The following is a 15,032-nucleotide window of genomic DNA, read 5'->3' on the forward strand; positions in this document are numbered from 1 at the left end:
CGCACCCCCCCCCCCCCCCCCCCCCCCCCCCCCCCCCCCCCCCCCCCCGCCCGCCCCCCCCCCCCCCCCCCCCCCACTCTCGACTGACTGTTCGGATATGGTGACCTTGCGCTCTCGAAACGGATAATGGCAATCACTTGCCTTACCCGCGGTCAAGCAGGCACTGCATGGAGTTCCGCCGGAGCACTTGATCTTCTGAGAGTGACACCTCCGACACCTAGAGACCGCGCTTGAGCTTCAGCAAACGCAAACGCAAACGCCGGGGACGGGAGAGGGCCTTGGCTCACGCGATCGAGCTCCTCTTCGCTCTCTTGGTGGGCCGCGGCGACTGGCCGCTAGACGAGGTGCCTGCGCGATCCATGTAGGCCCAATGGTCTCTGTGTAATGTAACGCGCGCCGAACTGGACTCTTCATACGCGAGCTGGGTGTTCAAAAATCCCGTCGATTTAGGAATGTCCGGGGGCAAAAGCGGGGGAAACTATGGAGAAGCCCCTAAAGAGATGACTAGTACAGCACACTAATAGCAGGACTGGCTGACGAAGGCGGCTTATCTAGTGGGTCTACGCTGGTGTGCTGCTAAGTGAAGTGACATTATGGGCACGTTATCTCCGCACGACTAGCTTGGTAAAATGCGGAGTAGCATGCGAGAGTAGCTTTATCAACACTAGCTCCACAGGAGTCGTGACTCGCGAATCTGGAACCACCCACGTGGAACACTACCAAGACCAAGATAATACACGACTGGCACGAGAATACCAGGCTCCAAGTCGCATAATACCGGCCGGCGAACAAATAATGACAACAGTATAATCAATGTGTCTTCAGTTGGGCATCTACCAATAGGTACGCAGTAGATAATAAGAAGCTTCCGCTGCCCGCCACCGAAAGACTTCGGGATTGTATTTAGCGCCGATCAACTGCGAGCACAAGCAGTTCAGACCAGTAGATCCCTCTCGAATTTTCCTCCCTCAAAATAAACCTGCAAACGTCGCGTCTGAACCACCCCTCCTCCCCAAATTGTGCCCTCACGCCAACAAAGTCGTGCAGACTCTAGAGCACGTACCTGTAGTGCGTGTCAAAGTCTCCCATCTCAGGCTTGGGGGAAATCGGGCAGCCGGCTGCCTCGGCCTCTTGAATCGCCCGCTCTCTTCGCTTGTTGACAAGGTGCATCCCGATGATGAGACTGACGACGAGAAGAAAAGCCAAAACGGCAAAACCAAGGCAGATAGTCAACCCCCTTCGGTAGAACGGCGCCGTGTCGGAGGTGAAAATCTGCCCGACGACCACCCCGGCCGTGTTTGCAAAAGTCAGCGTGAGGCCGACCATGCTGGACCGTTTGTAGAAGCCTGCGGCGTTGTCTTGCAGCCACATGATGGAGAGGGATGCTGATGGGTAGATGCCCATTGCGGTCACTATTTAATAATTAGGTCTGTTAGCTAGAGTTGTATCGACTCCCAACAGGGGGACTGGCTAGGCTGACTCACGGAAACAAGCAAAGAAGCGGACTTTCTGGCTCTTGACAGATACAAGCAGAGTCAGTCCAATGACAAGCAGCAGTGTTGGGCCCGCCATGAAAGGGCCTCGCCTGATCAGACGGTCCGAGGAAACTGCCATGATCAAGAAGAAGGCGAGCGCCGACAGGTAGATGGGAACCGTCATGAGGTTGGCAATGACCGACGTGTAGCCGAGGCCCGAGATGATGGCCGGGAGGAAGGTGGTGAAACCAAACTGCGTCAGGTTGATGGAGAACTGGTAGATGAAGAAGGCGTAGAATTTGGGATCACGGAAGACCTTGGCAACCTCGGCCCAGGAGAACTTCTCATCGTACGCCCAGTGAGGGTCCCTATCGTATCGCAATCGCACGATGCGCTTTTCCTCGGGGGTCAAGAACCACGCATCGACGGGGCTCTTGGGAAACACAAAGTAGAAGATGGGCACCAGGATGATGGTGATGGCCGCCTCGACGGCAAACAGCCATCGCCAGCCGGCAAAGCCATTGGGTCCGTTGATCTGCGTCAGGCCGTATGCCAGGAGACCGCCAAAGGCACTGGCCAGGCAGCTGAAGGTGTAGAAGAGGCACATGCGCTTGCCTCGCTCCGACTTGTTGAAGACCAGGGCAAGGTAGACTTCGCTCGCGGGGATCAGGCCTGCCTCGAAGAGCCCCATCAGCAAGCGACAGGCGTAGAGTCCCTTGTAGTCCTGGATGAAGGCTAAATTAATTGTCGCATTGTGTCAGCGGGGGGATGGTCGCATTCGCGAAAAACCATGCACATGAATGAGTCCTCGCGTACCCATTCCCAGAGTCACAAGGCCCCAACACAAGGAGCAGGCTGAGATGAGAATCTTTGGCCCCACGCTCTTGACCAATACCGAAACAGGCGCCTCGAACGGGACATAGGTGGCGTATCTGGTTTTGGTTTTTGTGTGTCAGCTGCAGCCCCTGGACTGGACTTGGATAGACTTGTAGACGTACAGCAGCGTCGTTGCAGTGCCAAATTGGTTGGCAACGAGGCCAATATCATGGGGCATGCCCGCGATTTGAGCGTTGCCCAAGTTGCTCCGGTCTAGAATAGCCATCATGTAGAGGATGCCAAGGGGGATGACGGCGAAGAACTGGATCAAAGATGGTTTGGTCAGTCCGATTCCCGTTTCCCAGACATTTCCAGGCGAAACCCAAGGCAAGCAGGTAAGCCGGCAGCACTCACGTCAAACTTGCGCAGCATCCTGCTCTCCGCCTTGGGGTCGATGACCTCCATCGTGTTGCCAAGCTCATTGTCGCCGGGCTGCAGCTCCACGTTGGTCATGTTCTCTTTGGTCATTGCAGAGTCAGGCACCGGGATGTTTGACCCCTTCTCGGGCTCTGCGATGGAGCTGGCCGGCATCGGAGCCAAGTTATACTCGGTGAAGACGAGGGAGTCGTAGCAGAGCAGAATCGCCAAGTGGATTGGATGGTGGAGACTGAATCAAGCAAGCCATATATATCTGGGAGCCACCATATACTTGATCGGTTGGTAGTGCTATCACTAATTAATTAGTCTAGACTTGTGCTCAATTTCTCAAAACACCGGACCCAGGGCTAAACTTTCGATAACCTGCCCTTGCGCCGATAGAACACCGGCATTGACAGCTGGGGACCGAGCCGGGAAAGTGGTCACGTAGTTCTTATTAGTACGTAATAGTGTGATGCCTACCGACCAGTTATCTGCCCGACTTGCCGACGGCAGTCTTATCTCCCCGCGATAAATAGTACGTATTGGCATGTGGAGCAAACAGCGTATAATTTAGCAGCGCCGATCCCGGTTGCGGGACCCGAGTGCCGACTGGAGAACTCGGCCGCTAGCGAGACATGCCGGCGATGATTCGGGAACCCCCTTCATCAAGCCGGCGTCTCTCGGCCTGGACTGCCGTGCAATATGTTGGACAGCCCGTGACTATTAAGCAACCGAAACTTCAGCTTTGACGATTCGATGCAAGGCCCAACACAGTCAGTCTTTCCAAGCCTCCCGCATCCGAAGATGCCGACCCCCGAGCAAGACGCCGCCACCGCTGCCACCATCGCCACCACCGCCACCACCATCATGGCCCCCAAAGGAGTTTTGATCGCCATTGACAGGGGTGGCACCTTCACCGACGCCTGGGCGCAGATTCCTGGGCGCGAGGAGCATGTCATCCTCAAGGTACTCTCAGAATCCCCCGACGAGTACAGCGACGCGCCGACAGAATGCATCAGACAGATCCTGGAGATTGCAACGGGCAACACGATCCCGCGAGACACCCCGTTGGACCTGGAATGTGTCGAGTCCATCCGCATGGGCACCACCGTCGCCACCAACGCACTGCTGGAGCGAAAGGGCGAGCGAGTCGCCTTCATCACCACCAAGGGGTTCCGGGACGTGCTGAGGATCGGAAACCAGGCGCGGCCCGACCTGTTTGACCTCTCCGTACAGCGTCTCGACAAGCTGTACGAGACAGTTCTGGAGGTAGATGAACGCGTCACCATCGAGGGCTGGGCCGAGGATCCGGAGCCGCAGCCCATCCATGTCAGTGCGGATCCCGACCTGCGAGAAGGGCTCACCGGGGAGGCAGTGAGAGTGCTTAAGGCTCCAGATCTCGAAGCTGTCCGTAGAGACCTGCGTGGTCTCTGGGATAAGGGCTTTCGCGATGTTGCCGTTGCCTTCATGCACTCTTACACCTTCCCGAATCATGAAAGGATCATCGCAGATCTGGCCGAGGAGATGGGGTTCAAAGTCGCCGCATCTGCCCGGCTCTTGTCCATGGCAAAACTAGTCCCGCGCAGTCAGTCGGCCGTCGCTGATGCCTATCTGTCGCCAGTCACGGCGCGCTACCTCGAGAGCTTCCGGAGAGGATTCAAGGGCCTGCTTGAGGACGACAACGGAAAGAAGCTGTTCTTGAACCAGTCGGACGGCGGTCTGACCAACTTCAAGAACTTTGCTGGCCTGCGCGGAGTCCTCAGTGGTCCTGCCGGTGGCGTCGTCGGCGTGTCTAGGACTTGTTACCATCCCGACAACGCAACACCCGTGCTGGGATTCGACAGTAAGCTCTCAGCCCCTTCCCCTTCCCCTTCCCCATCCCCTTCCCCCACTTCCCCCCTCCACATCCTTACCATCCAATGCCCCCAGACGCAGGGAACTAACAAGAGACACCAAAAAAGTGGGTGGTACCAGCACGGATGTCGCCCGTTACTCGGGCGAGCTGGAGCACGTCTTCGAGAGCACCATCGCAGAAATCGCAATCCAGACCCCCCAGCTGGACATCAACACGGTTGCCGCCGGTGGCGGCTCCATCCTGTCCTGGGAGGGCGGGCTCTTCAAGGTTGGCCCGGAGAGCGCGGGCGCCAATCCCGGACCAGCTTGCTACGGAAAAGGAGGGCCGCTCACCGTTACGGATGCCAACCTCTTCTTAGGCCGTATCATCAAAGAGTCCTTCCCCAGGCCTCTTGACACAAACGTTGTCAGAGACAAGTTTCTGGCAATGACCGCCATTGTCAACGCCGAGAAGGACGGCGTCTCCGGCCTGACGCCTGAAGAGGTGGCCTGTGGGTTCCTGTCCGTCGCCAACGCCACCATGACACGACCCATCCGGACGTTGAGTGAAGGTCGGGGCTACGAGACTGCCAACCACAACCTGGCCTGCTTCGGAGGTGCTGGTGGCCAGCATGCCGTGTTCGTGGCCCGGGATCTTGGTATCCGGCGAGCCCTTATTCCCCGGTACTCCAGCATCCTCTCCGCGTACGGAATGGCCCTCGCCGACGTGACAGTCGAGAGCCAGGAGCCCGAGTCCTTGATCTTCGGACCTGACATCATGCCGAGGTTGGAAACTCGCTTCCAGAAGCTCTGTGAGCAGGGAAACCTGGGTCTGGCTGGCCAGGGCTTTGGCAAGCAGGATATTGAGCACGACATGTATCTGAACATGCGCTATCGGGGAAGTGACACGGCCTTGATGATTCGCCGACCGGACAGGTTGGCCGATTTTGGAGCCGCCTTCACCAGCCGCCACGAACAAGAGTTTGGCTTCTCCCAGCCGCGCGACATCCTCATCGACGACATCCGCGTGCGCAGCGTTGCCAAGTCTAGCGACGTGGCCACCTCGAACCCCTTTGCTGAACTCGAGGCGCTTGAATCATCCGCTCAGCCCGAGTTCCGCGAGCAGTTCATCACCAAGGTCTACTTTGAGAACGAGGCCTGGCTCGACACGCCCGTCTACGACCTTGCCCAGCTGCCCGTCGGCGCCAGGATCCGCGGCCCGGCCATGATCATCGACAAGACACAGACCATCGTGGTTGACAGCAGGAGCGAGGCCGTCAAGCTCCCCGAGCACATCGTCCTCGAGATTCTCGATAACGAGCGCAAGTCAGCCAACACAGAGGCCATCGACCCCATCCTCCTCAGCGTGTTCAGCCACCGGCTGATGAGCGTCGCCGAACAGATGGGCAATGCCATGCAGAAGACGTCCATCTCGGTCAACATCAAGGAGCGCCTCGACTATTCGTGTGCCGTCTTCAGCGCCGAGGGAGGCCTTGTGGCCAACGCACCGCACATCCCCGGCCACCTCGGCTCCATGGCCTCCGCCATCGCCTACCAGGCCCAGCGCTACAAGCCCGGCGAGCTCAAGCCGGGGGACGTTATCCTTAGCAACCACCCAATTGCCGGCGGGACCCATCTCCCCGACATCACCTGCATCACGCCCGTGTTCGACGACGATGACCACCCGACAAAGATCCTCTTCTTCGTGGGCAACCGCGGCCACCACGCCGACATTGGCGGCATCATTCCGGGCTCGATGCCGCCCAACTCGACGGAGCTGTGGCAGGAGGGCGCGTCGTTTGAGTCCTTCAAGATGATCAACGAGGGCGTCTTCGACGAGGAGGGACTCATAGACATCCTGTACAACATCCCAGCCACTTTTCCCGGCTGCAGCGGAACCCGCACCCTCAAGGACAACATTGCCGACCTCAAAGCCGCCGTCGCGTCCAACCAACGGGGGATACAGCTAATCCGTGCACTTGTCAAGGAGTACTCTTGGCCGGTGGTCGAGTTCTACATGGAGGCCATCCAGGAGAATGCCGCCCAATCGGTTCGCGAGCTGCTCAGGGTGTTTTCAGAGCGTTTCGAGGGAGCCGACCTGGAAGCCGTGGACTACACCGACGATGGGACGCCCCTGGTGTTGCGGATATCTATCGATGCTGAGACGGGTGAGGCCGTCTTTGACTTCACGGGCACCGGCCCTGAACACCACGGCAACCTCAACTGCCCCCCTGCGTGCATGTACTCGGCGATTCTCGTAAGACCATTTCCTCCCCACTCCTCCCGACAACCACAACTTCACCAACTGACTCGGCACAGTACTGCCTCCGCTGCATGATATCCTCCGACATCCCCCTAAACCAGGGCTGTCTCCAACCCATCAAAATCGTCTGTCCCCAAGGCACGTTGCTCACCCCATCCTTCACCGCCGCAACAGTCGGCTCAACAGGCGAAACCACCAACCGCGTCATCGACCTCATCTTCAAGGCCTTCCACACAGCCGCCGCCTCGCAGGGGACCTGCAACAACCTGACGTTCGGCTACGGCGGCAAGGACCCGACCACGGGCGAGATCGTCCGGGGCTTCGGCTACTACGAGACGATCGCGGGCGGGGCCGGGGCCGGGGCGGACTGGGACGGCGAGAGCGGCGTGCACACGGGGGTGACCAACACGCGCATCGGCGACCCGGAAATCCTCGAGAGGAGATACCCCGTTGTGTTGCACGAGTTCTCGATCCGGACGGGCAGCGGGGGGAGGGGGTTGCACCCCGGCGGGGACGGGTGTGTGCGGGATATCGAGTTTCGGATCCCCGTGCAGGTGTCGATTCTGTCGGAGAGGAGGGTCAATGCGCCGTATGGCCTGGCAGGGGGGTGTGATGGGAAGCGCGGGGAGAATGTTTGGGTTAGGCGGGATCCGGTTACGGGCAGTGTCCGGAGAGTTGGTATGAGTGGGAAGTCGACTGCTAATATGAACAGGGGGGATCGCTTTGTCATTTACACTCCCGGTGGTGGCGGGTATGGACGAGATCCCATGGCGAAGGAGCCGAGGAAGCCGAGGGGCGAGTTTAAGGTGCATGAGAAGTTCGTCAGGAAGCCGGCTTTGTTCAGGGCGGCGGGAAGCCTTGCTAACCGGCAGGCTATGGCGGCGTCGAATTAGTATATCATCTCCAGATCGAGTCGGAATATAGAATGCTAGATTAGATTTCCGTATGTTAATGAATCCGTTTTTTTTTTCATCTATTGTCGCAGGAATCAGTAAATAAGCAGCACCGGGACAGCGACCGTGACAACAGCCATGAGGTCGACAATAGGGAGGGGGTGGGGGTTGAGCAGGGATAGAAAACTGTGGCAGGTGCTTTGGCGCGAGCGAGGACATCACAAGAACCACCAGTTTCCAGGGGTTTATTCGCAATACCGACATCAGGGGTAGGAGAGCCACAATACCGAACCCCCCCCCCCCCCCCAACAAATTTACCTTCCCAACAACTCTTCCGCGGCCACCGTGCAGAAAGCACGGCAGGGAGAACAGCGATGGCTGGGTACTTGATTCCGTCTTTCTCGTCAGGTTCGAAGTGTCCGGGAGCCCGGCTGCCTGGGCAACGAAGGCTCGGAGACCTAGCTTATGCAGTTGGGTGGCTCCTGGCTGCGATGGGAGCTGGGAGGGAGCACAGGGAAGCCGAGGGGCTAATTATTACATGCCGTGCCAATCGCACCCGTTGACGGTGGTGGGGTTTGGAGGAGGGAAGCCCGGAGGATTCTGGACTGGAAAAAAGGGGGAAGGTCTGGCGGGGCTCAGTGCTGCATGTATATCCGCGCCGTCGCAGCTCCTAGCCGGTGACTCATTCTTCCTCGCCTTGCAACTCCACGGTACTTCGCGGTTGCTGACAGTAATGGATTTCCTGTGCGGGTGGTCTCCCGGCTTGTTGTACAGTAATTACTATTGCCTGCAGTTGCATCTGGGCTTCAGTTGTGACAGAGTTGCTTGTGTCTGCCTTGATCGACAATCATCAGAAGGGAGACGGGATGATAACTTCGACGAGTGAACATGGACAGAGCGATGGAGACTTGCAGTGACTAGGACTGCGTCACCAGTGCCGGAATCCCGCGTAATCAATGTGGTTGGTTTCCTTCATGCGGCCTGCCATTTTGACCAGGTATTGCCGGTACCCCTCCTGCAATCATCGTTGTGACTCATTCGGCGTGAAGCGCAAGCCAGGCACATCAATATGCAAGTCTTACCTGAATCCCTGTCATCCAGCCAACGTCCACGGCAGAACCCCCTTGAATCGTCGCCGAAGAGTATTTCGTTCGTTATAGCTAATCATGTCTCAAGTTGCGAAGACGGGATGTTTGGGAAATTATAAAGTGCGCTGGTTTCGCTGATACTCGCTCTCAACAACGAGAGCATAGATCTCTCCTTATCTTACGTCTCAGAGATAACCCTGCTAGAGATTCCAGAGTTTAATTATCTTTGATACTGTAAGTAAAAACTTCAATCTTACCTTCTTTCCCTTTTCTTTCATACCAGGTTTCAATGATGAAACGACAAGCAATTCACTCGCCGTTCCGAATTTACATGTGGACATTCGTCACCGGCATTGGTTTCGCCATTTCTGACCCAATACTTGGATGAAAGCATTTATTTAAACAGTCCCTTCCCTTGAATCGCAAGTTTGCTAATCGTACATCCAGGGTCGCCGGTGTATCGTCCATAGCCAGTTAAAGATCCGAAGTGTCAGCGCCGACTTGACTGTCTATCATAGAAACCCCAGTGCTGTCCAAATACCCCTTTACACCCCTTACTTTTCCCGCTGCAGTTCGTCATGCGACGTAGATGCTTCCGCAGACGTTTCCTCAGGTGCTTCCTCTTTTGTCCCCGTGATGCCCTCCACCCGTCCCTCTACAAGTGCGGTTTCGTCAAGATGCGGGCCGGTGTAGTTCTTGCGCCCGTCAAAGACCCACTGCACAATAGCAATAACGAGAATGACGCCAAAGGCCACGACGGCGTAGTTCATGCTGGTGGCGTCAGTTGGCAGGTCAGGTGGGAAGACGAATAAGACCGTAGTAAGCAGCGTCCACAAGATCCCAATCTAACACCAACGAGTCAGATCAGTCATTGCAATAATCGGCCATGGGCGAAGTGCAAACACAACTCACCACGTTCAACGTCCAGCCCACGGCAGGAGACAGCTTGAACACACGCGTCTCGGGGAGCATCCTGCGGCCGCGCAGGCAATTGATGGCCGGCGGGATGGCGTACGTGACACCCAGCGCGACGACGCTCGCCGAGGTGATGGCGTTAAAGGCACTTGACGAGCCCAGCAGGATGCAGCCGAACACGATGACCCAGGCGGTCGTCCACACGAGCGCGTACACGGGCACGTCGAGGGTTGGATGGACCTTTGCAATGATGCGGCTCAGGGGCAGGCCGCGGTCGCGCGCGAACGCGTAGCTCATGCGGCTCGACGTGGTCATCAGGGAGGTGGTGGTGAAGAGCATGCAGACGAGCGGGAAGACGAGCAGGCACGCGGCGCCGGCCTTGTTTTGCGTCGCCTGGTACAGGATCTCGAGCAGAGGGCCGGCCGAGGACGAGATGACCGAGTCGATGTCGGTCAGCACAAAGAGCTGGCAGCTGAGGAAGACGAAGCCCGTGAACATGCCGATGCAAATGGTCATGATCATGATCCTCGGGCCCTGGACCTGCGGCCTGGGAATCTCCTCGATCATGTGGATCGTCGCGTCGAAGCCTGTGAGGGCAAACGCGCCCTGCAGCAGCCCCAGGAGCCATGCCGCGCCATCGGGCCAGCCGGTCCGGTTGATAAAGTCGCCGTACACGAACTTGCCCGATTGGTAGTTTGGCGAGGCGCAGGCCAGAACGGTTATGCTGATGATGGCGAAGCCACCAATCGACCAGAAAAGGGCGCTCTTGGTGAACAGCGGCAGCAGCCGGTTGGCGAAGGTGTTGATGAAGAAGGCCGCCAGCGCGTACGCGACATAGATGAGGAACTGATGCCACGACTGCGCGACGTAGGCCGGGTGAAAGAGCGATATCAGCCCGACAATAAGCTGGCTACCCAAGAGGCTGCCCGTTGCCGTCAAGCACACCCAAGCCGCGACGTTGATCCACCCGGTCACATAGCTGATGGACGCACTGTAGCGCTTCCAGCTGATGATGGCCGCCCAGTGGTACTGGCCGCCGGCGGTCGGGTAAGCCGACAGGAACTCGGCGAGCGATGCGGCGAGACAGAGGTTGCAGCAGCCCGCGACGATGAGACCCCAGATGATAGCACTAGGCCCGCCCGAGGGAAGCGCAAGGCTCATGCTCACCGCCAGCGCGGTCCAGCTGTTGAGGATGGCAAAGGCCAGTCCTAGCATGGAGATGGTCGAGAAGTTGCGGTGGAGCTCCTGCTTGACGCCGAGCCTTTCCAGGGCCGCGGCATCCTCGAGGTTGGTCGACAGCCGTTTTGCCGATGTCTCCTCCATGGTATTTTTTTCGTTGTCGTGATTTTATGTCTTTAAATATGCCAAGCTTTGGGTGCCGTTTGGTGGACGCTAGACTTCTGTCGATGTTATTTAGAACAAGAGAAGCTTTATTGCCAAGAGACAGGAAACCGGGGCGAAGTGTCTTGGACCCTGAGCACCCCGCAGTTGTGTACGGATTACTGGACTGCAAGTGACATCATCAATTTTGGGTTTTCAGGGGCAAATCCTACCAAAGGGGCCGACCGATAGTGGGGTTCTTGTTCCCTTCTAACCACTTCCATTGCTTAGTTCTGTCCATCCTCTTTTAAAAGAGCCCAATCAGGTTTGCAAGCCGGCGATCCTACCGTCACAGGACCAATGACGATGTCAAGTGCCGGGATTCTCGAGACTGCAACAATGAGTGCAATGCAACTCACAACGGGAGTTCGAGATGTAAACGCGGGCTGCGAGCATCGTTGCTGACACAAGCACAATTAGACTACAGAGGTGGGTGTAATTGCTTGTTGTTGCCCTCTAGTGTGATCTCTGCTATTAATTATCTAGTAATTAATAAATTAGTCCTCGACTCAAAAGAGGGGGAACGCTTGAAGACATCTCAAGTCCAACTGTCTATCACTGTCCTCCAAAATTCACATTTTCTAATTAATGCAAGTTCGCTATTTGTGCTAATTAGATCCAGTCCCCCCAAGTGAACGACATTCTGCCCCCCCGGGGCTGGCACGAAAGATGGCACAGTAATTACAACACTGACAATAATTAGTACCTACCTAGATTCGAAGATAACTACTCGCCATTGCTCTCAGGTACTAAAAGGGTTCCAGCCGCTCTCAACCATCTCCACCACCCTCTTCGTGGCCTCATCAAGACTCTCCTTCGGCAAGCCAAGCAGCTTGTTAGACACACCTTGGTTTGTCTCATAGTCGCCGCGGCCGTCGGGGAAGAAGATGGGCGAGTACAACGCCTTGGCGAAACCCTGACGGCTGCCGCGGGCCTGCTCCTCCAACCCATCCCTGAACCGCTTCTCAGACGACTCGTGCGTGATCTCCCAGTCCTTATCCGTGGTGCCGAGGACGCGATGGAGGCTGTCCAGCATGTCACGCTGGCTGACCCGGAAGCTCGAGATGTAGAGGGGCTTGTTTTTCCAGTCCGCCACCGACGGCGACGCACCGCTCTCGGGCAGGCTCAGCAGCGCGGCCACGGCACGACCGCACTGGTCCCAGGTACTGACGGTGATGACGGTGTTTCCGTTGTCGAAGAATATGACCTTCCTGTCCTTGATGTCAAAGCCAAATGTGACCTCGCCCAGGGCCAGGCTCCACTCATACCAGAAGCCGCACACCATGGCGATGTACGACGACACGCCGGTGCTCTCGACTTGGGCAATCTTCTCTGCATAATGGGTCTTGCTCCAGTCCGTGTCGCCGAGGCTTTCGTGGCGGTAGTCATTCCCGTAGAGGTTGGGCATGATGTAGGGAACGCCTGCCTTGCCTGCTGCCTGGACGAGCTTCGCGTGGGCATCGGGAGCCGCCTGCACGGAAAGGGTGATGATAAAGAACTCTTGACCCCGAAGAGCTGCGACGACGGACTCCTCGCTGTCGTAATCGACTTCGACCTTGTTGACGCCCTCGGGCAGGGTGCCTGTGCTGCCTGCACGAGTCAGGGCCGTGACGGTGTGTTTGCCGGTCTTGGCCAGCGCCTCCGCAAACGCACCGCCAACTCGGCCAGTAGCCTAGTTATAGATTGTTAGTGGCGTGCCAGATGATCCGGCAGGAAACGGGATAACTCACGCCAACAATGGCGACGTTCTTGATGGGACTGGTGGGAGCCATGGTGAAAGGCAGTCAGGAATTAAATGAAAGGTAGGTAGTTTAGTAAATTAATTGCAAGCTGGAGAGGAGAAAGAAAGCCGGGAAGAAACGCTGAATATTATAATAGAATTACATGCCCCCCGAGATAAAAGGCATTAAGATTGCAAATCGCGGCGTTAAAAGGAGTTAGGAGACATGCGGAGGTCGGGCTTGGCTAATTCCGTGTCGCCGTGTGGCCCGGAAGGATTGCATATAACCGACGTCACGGACGCTAACCCGGAGTCGTATTTCGGCGCACTAATTATACGAGGCCGCCAATAGCATGGGCAGGATTCTCTTCAAGCTTTGACGAATTTCCCAATCCTTCTCGGGTTCGCACTTCTTCAACTAGCCCTCGCCGCGACGGCTGATGCTAGCACGGAGGACGTAAGGATTCTACATGCATTTAAACCAACATGATAGCCACGAGATGGACACTGCACCGGCAAACTTACCCGGAGCAGGTGGCCGGACTGGTCTTACAAGGGCGGTTCACTGGGGCTACTCGGCCCACCCGGTCCGGCGATACGACGAATTTTGACCATGGTCCGTCCTCCCATGTCTGCACATGCACGAGCACAAATTATGTTTCCAGCGCTTACCACAGGATGCTTGGACTGCTAATCCTCATTCCAGAGAGAGCCATTCACTCCGACCTCACAAGCCTTGTCTAGCATGCAGTACCCTCCCAGCATCTACCGCATGTATTAACCACTTTCAGCCCCCGCCGTATATACGATGTGAAGTCATCTGACAGCTCAGAGACACCATTGCGAAAGGGAGACGCAGTTGACCTAGGTGCCTGGCTTTGGTGTGAAATGGATTGGCGAAATCTGTCGTGCACACTGCGCATCGTGCGAGATTCTACGACGCTTGTGCGTTTGCTACTGTCTAGACGTTCAACAACTAAGTGGTGCCATGATGTGTGAAGTCATTAGACGGCCAGTTCAGCTGCTGAGTCATCTGTGTCTCCCCATAAATAAGAGCGTCCTAGAACTGCAAGGAGCCCCAGGAGATGATTCAGGGGAAGGTTTAGAGCTTCTCCGTGCGATGACACATACGTCGCAACAGGAGCAGATGTGATTGTGGTAATTGCTGTCTCAGCGGGGCAGATTCTATTGTGCCATGATGAGCATGGTCATGGCTTCAACAGAGATATAAGTCCACTGGGTGTGCTTGACTGTCTTTGAAGGTTCTGCTCACTCCTAGGGGTTGCTTTGGAAGCTCCGATAGCATTGCGTCATGTCCTGAAGTCTTCTTGGGGCTTCTTCACCCACCAAACAAGGCAACATCGCGGCCAGCTTGACGCAGCATTCAATCGGCCATGATCTTCTCGTGATCGTCCTCTTCCAAGAGCGAGTCCAAAAGTTGTGAACCCATTCCTTCCCCAGCCCCCTCCCATCGTTTCATCAAGTTTTTGACCGCCTCGTACAGCATATCATGAGCTGTAAATCTAGACTCTAGCAATTGCCTTCCTCGTGGGTGGGCTGGTTCGTCTGTGGCTTTAACCAGTGCTGGGGGTGTGCGTCCTATGTCGGGGTTTGTGTGATGCGCTAGCCGGGCCGAAATTAAGAGCCTCATTCTGCCACCACGGCTATAGTTACCACAGACTAAAAATAAAATCAACCCTGCAGAGATGCGTTTCTGAACTGATGACTGTAGAAAAGGGTTGGATGCTGTGGTCATAGTCGCCGTCGTGGTGGCGTGTCTTGACAGTCGAATCCCGGACTGTCTCTTCACGGGGACGGGGCGGGTTCTGAGGACCCATGTCGAGGTCAGTGCCGATAAAGGTCGTGTCTATGTCAACTGCCTCGAATGTCACGTTGCAGCCCTGATGCGATACGTTGTACGAGAGGCTCGGCCTTGTAGTCAATTTGGCCCCACGTGTTGACAACGTGACTGCAGCCCTGACGCAGCCGTGATATTCACTCCTTGGGCGTGTCCCCTCCATACCTCGCCCGAAGTACGTTGTACCCTCGGTAACAAAATGGAGGCCAAGGCATCACGGGACACAGCTTTGCACCAGTTACTCACCAGCACCCTCACCAGCACTCTCACCACTACCCTATTCGCCCTCTACCTCGCTATCATTATCATCAGCATCCCTATGAGCCCCAGCCTCTCAAAGAGCTTGCTCACGAGTATCCATGTCGCTTTGC

General features: G+C 56.6%; 5 protein-coding genes across 5 annotated transcripts in view; 1 reads left to right on the forward strand and 4 right to left on the reverse strand.

Annotated features, from left to right (window-relative positions):
* QBC33DRAFT_518663 (fungal-specific transcription factor domain-containing protein) overlaps window positions 1-361 on the reverse strand; it is a gene marked incomplete at both ends in the record, with an annotated part of 1,594 nt that extends 1,233 nt beyond the window's left edge. The window contains 2 exons of the mRNA XM_060426256.1: window positions 89-217; window positions 288-361. Of these exons, the coding sequence (XP_060279500.1) occupies window positions 89-217; window positions 288-361 (203 nt within the window). The remainder of the gene's footprint in view (window positions 1-88; window positions 218-287) is intronic.
* A 617-nt stretch (window positions 362-978) lies between these two features.
* On the reverse strand, window positions 979-2,969 carry QBC33DRAFT_246154 (major facilitator superfamily). The gene is made up of 5 exons (XM_060422955.1): window positions 2,706-2,969; window positions 2,474-2,613; window positions 2,292-2,407; window positions 1,485-2,210; window positions 979-1,412 (listed from the first exon to the last, which is right to left on the reverse strand). The coding sequence occupies exons 1-5, from the start codon at window positions 2,880-2,882 to the stop codon at window positions 1,051-1,053; spliced, it is 1,521 nt and encodes a 506-aa protein (XP_060279501.1). The 5' UTR covers window positions 2,883-2,969; the 3' UTR covers window positions 979-1,050.
* Window positions 2,970-3,578: 609 nt separating this feature from the next.
* QBC33DRAFT_459711 (Hydantoinase/oxoprolinase) lies at window positions 3,579-7,700 on the forward strand (the record flags this gene model as incomplete). The annotated part of the gene is made up of 3 exons (XM_060424941.1): window positions 3,579-4,554; window positions 4,673-6,801; window positions 6,864-7,700. The coding sequence occupies 3 exons, from the start codon at window positions 3,579-3,581 to the stop codon at window positions 7,698-7,700; spliced, it is 3,942 nt and encodes a 1,313-aa protein (XP_060279502.1).
* A 1,468-nt stretch (window positions 7,701-9,168) lies between these two features.
* On the reverse strand, window positions 9,169-11,202 carry QBC33DRAFT_549879 (amino acid/polyamine transporter I). Its single transcript, XM_060429008.1, has 2 exons — window positions 9,701-11,202; window positions 9,169-9,633 (listed from the first exon to the last, which is right to left on the reverse strand). Exons 1-2 carry the CDS (start codon window positions 11,024-11,026, stop codon window positions 9,343-9,345), a joined length of 1,617 nt encoding a protein of 538 aa, XP_060279503.1. The 5' UTR covers window positions 11,027-11,202; the 3' UTR covers window positions 9,169-9,342.
* Window positions 11,203-11,535: 333 nt separating this feature from the next.
* QBC33DRAFT_549881 (NAD(P)-binding protein) lies at window positions 11,536-13,033 on the reverse strand. Its single transcript, XM_060429009.1, has 2 exons — window positions 12,814-13,033; window positions 11,536-12,755 (listed from the first exon to the last, which is right to left on the reverse strand). Exons 1-2 carry the CDS (start codon window positions 12,853-12,855, stop codon window positions 11,826-11,828), a joined length of 972 nt encoding a protein of 323 aa, XP_060279504.1. The 5' UTR covers window positions 12,856-13,033; the 3' UTR covers window positions 11,536-11,825.
* Between the last annotated feature and the right edge of the window lie 1,999 nt (window positions 13,034-15,032).

This window comes from Phialemonium atrogriseum (genome assembly GCF_030411735.1).
Source record: "Phialemonium atrogriseum strain 8032-3 unplaced genomic scaffold QBC33scaffold_32, whole genome shotgun sequence".
Lineage (NCBI taxonomy): Eukaryota > Fungi > Ascomycota > Sordariomycetes > Cephalothecales > Cephalothecaceae > Phialemonium > Phialemonium atrogriseum.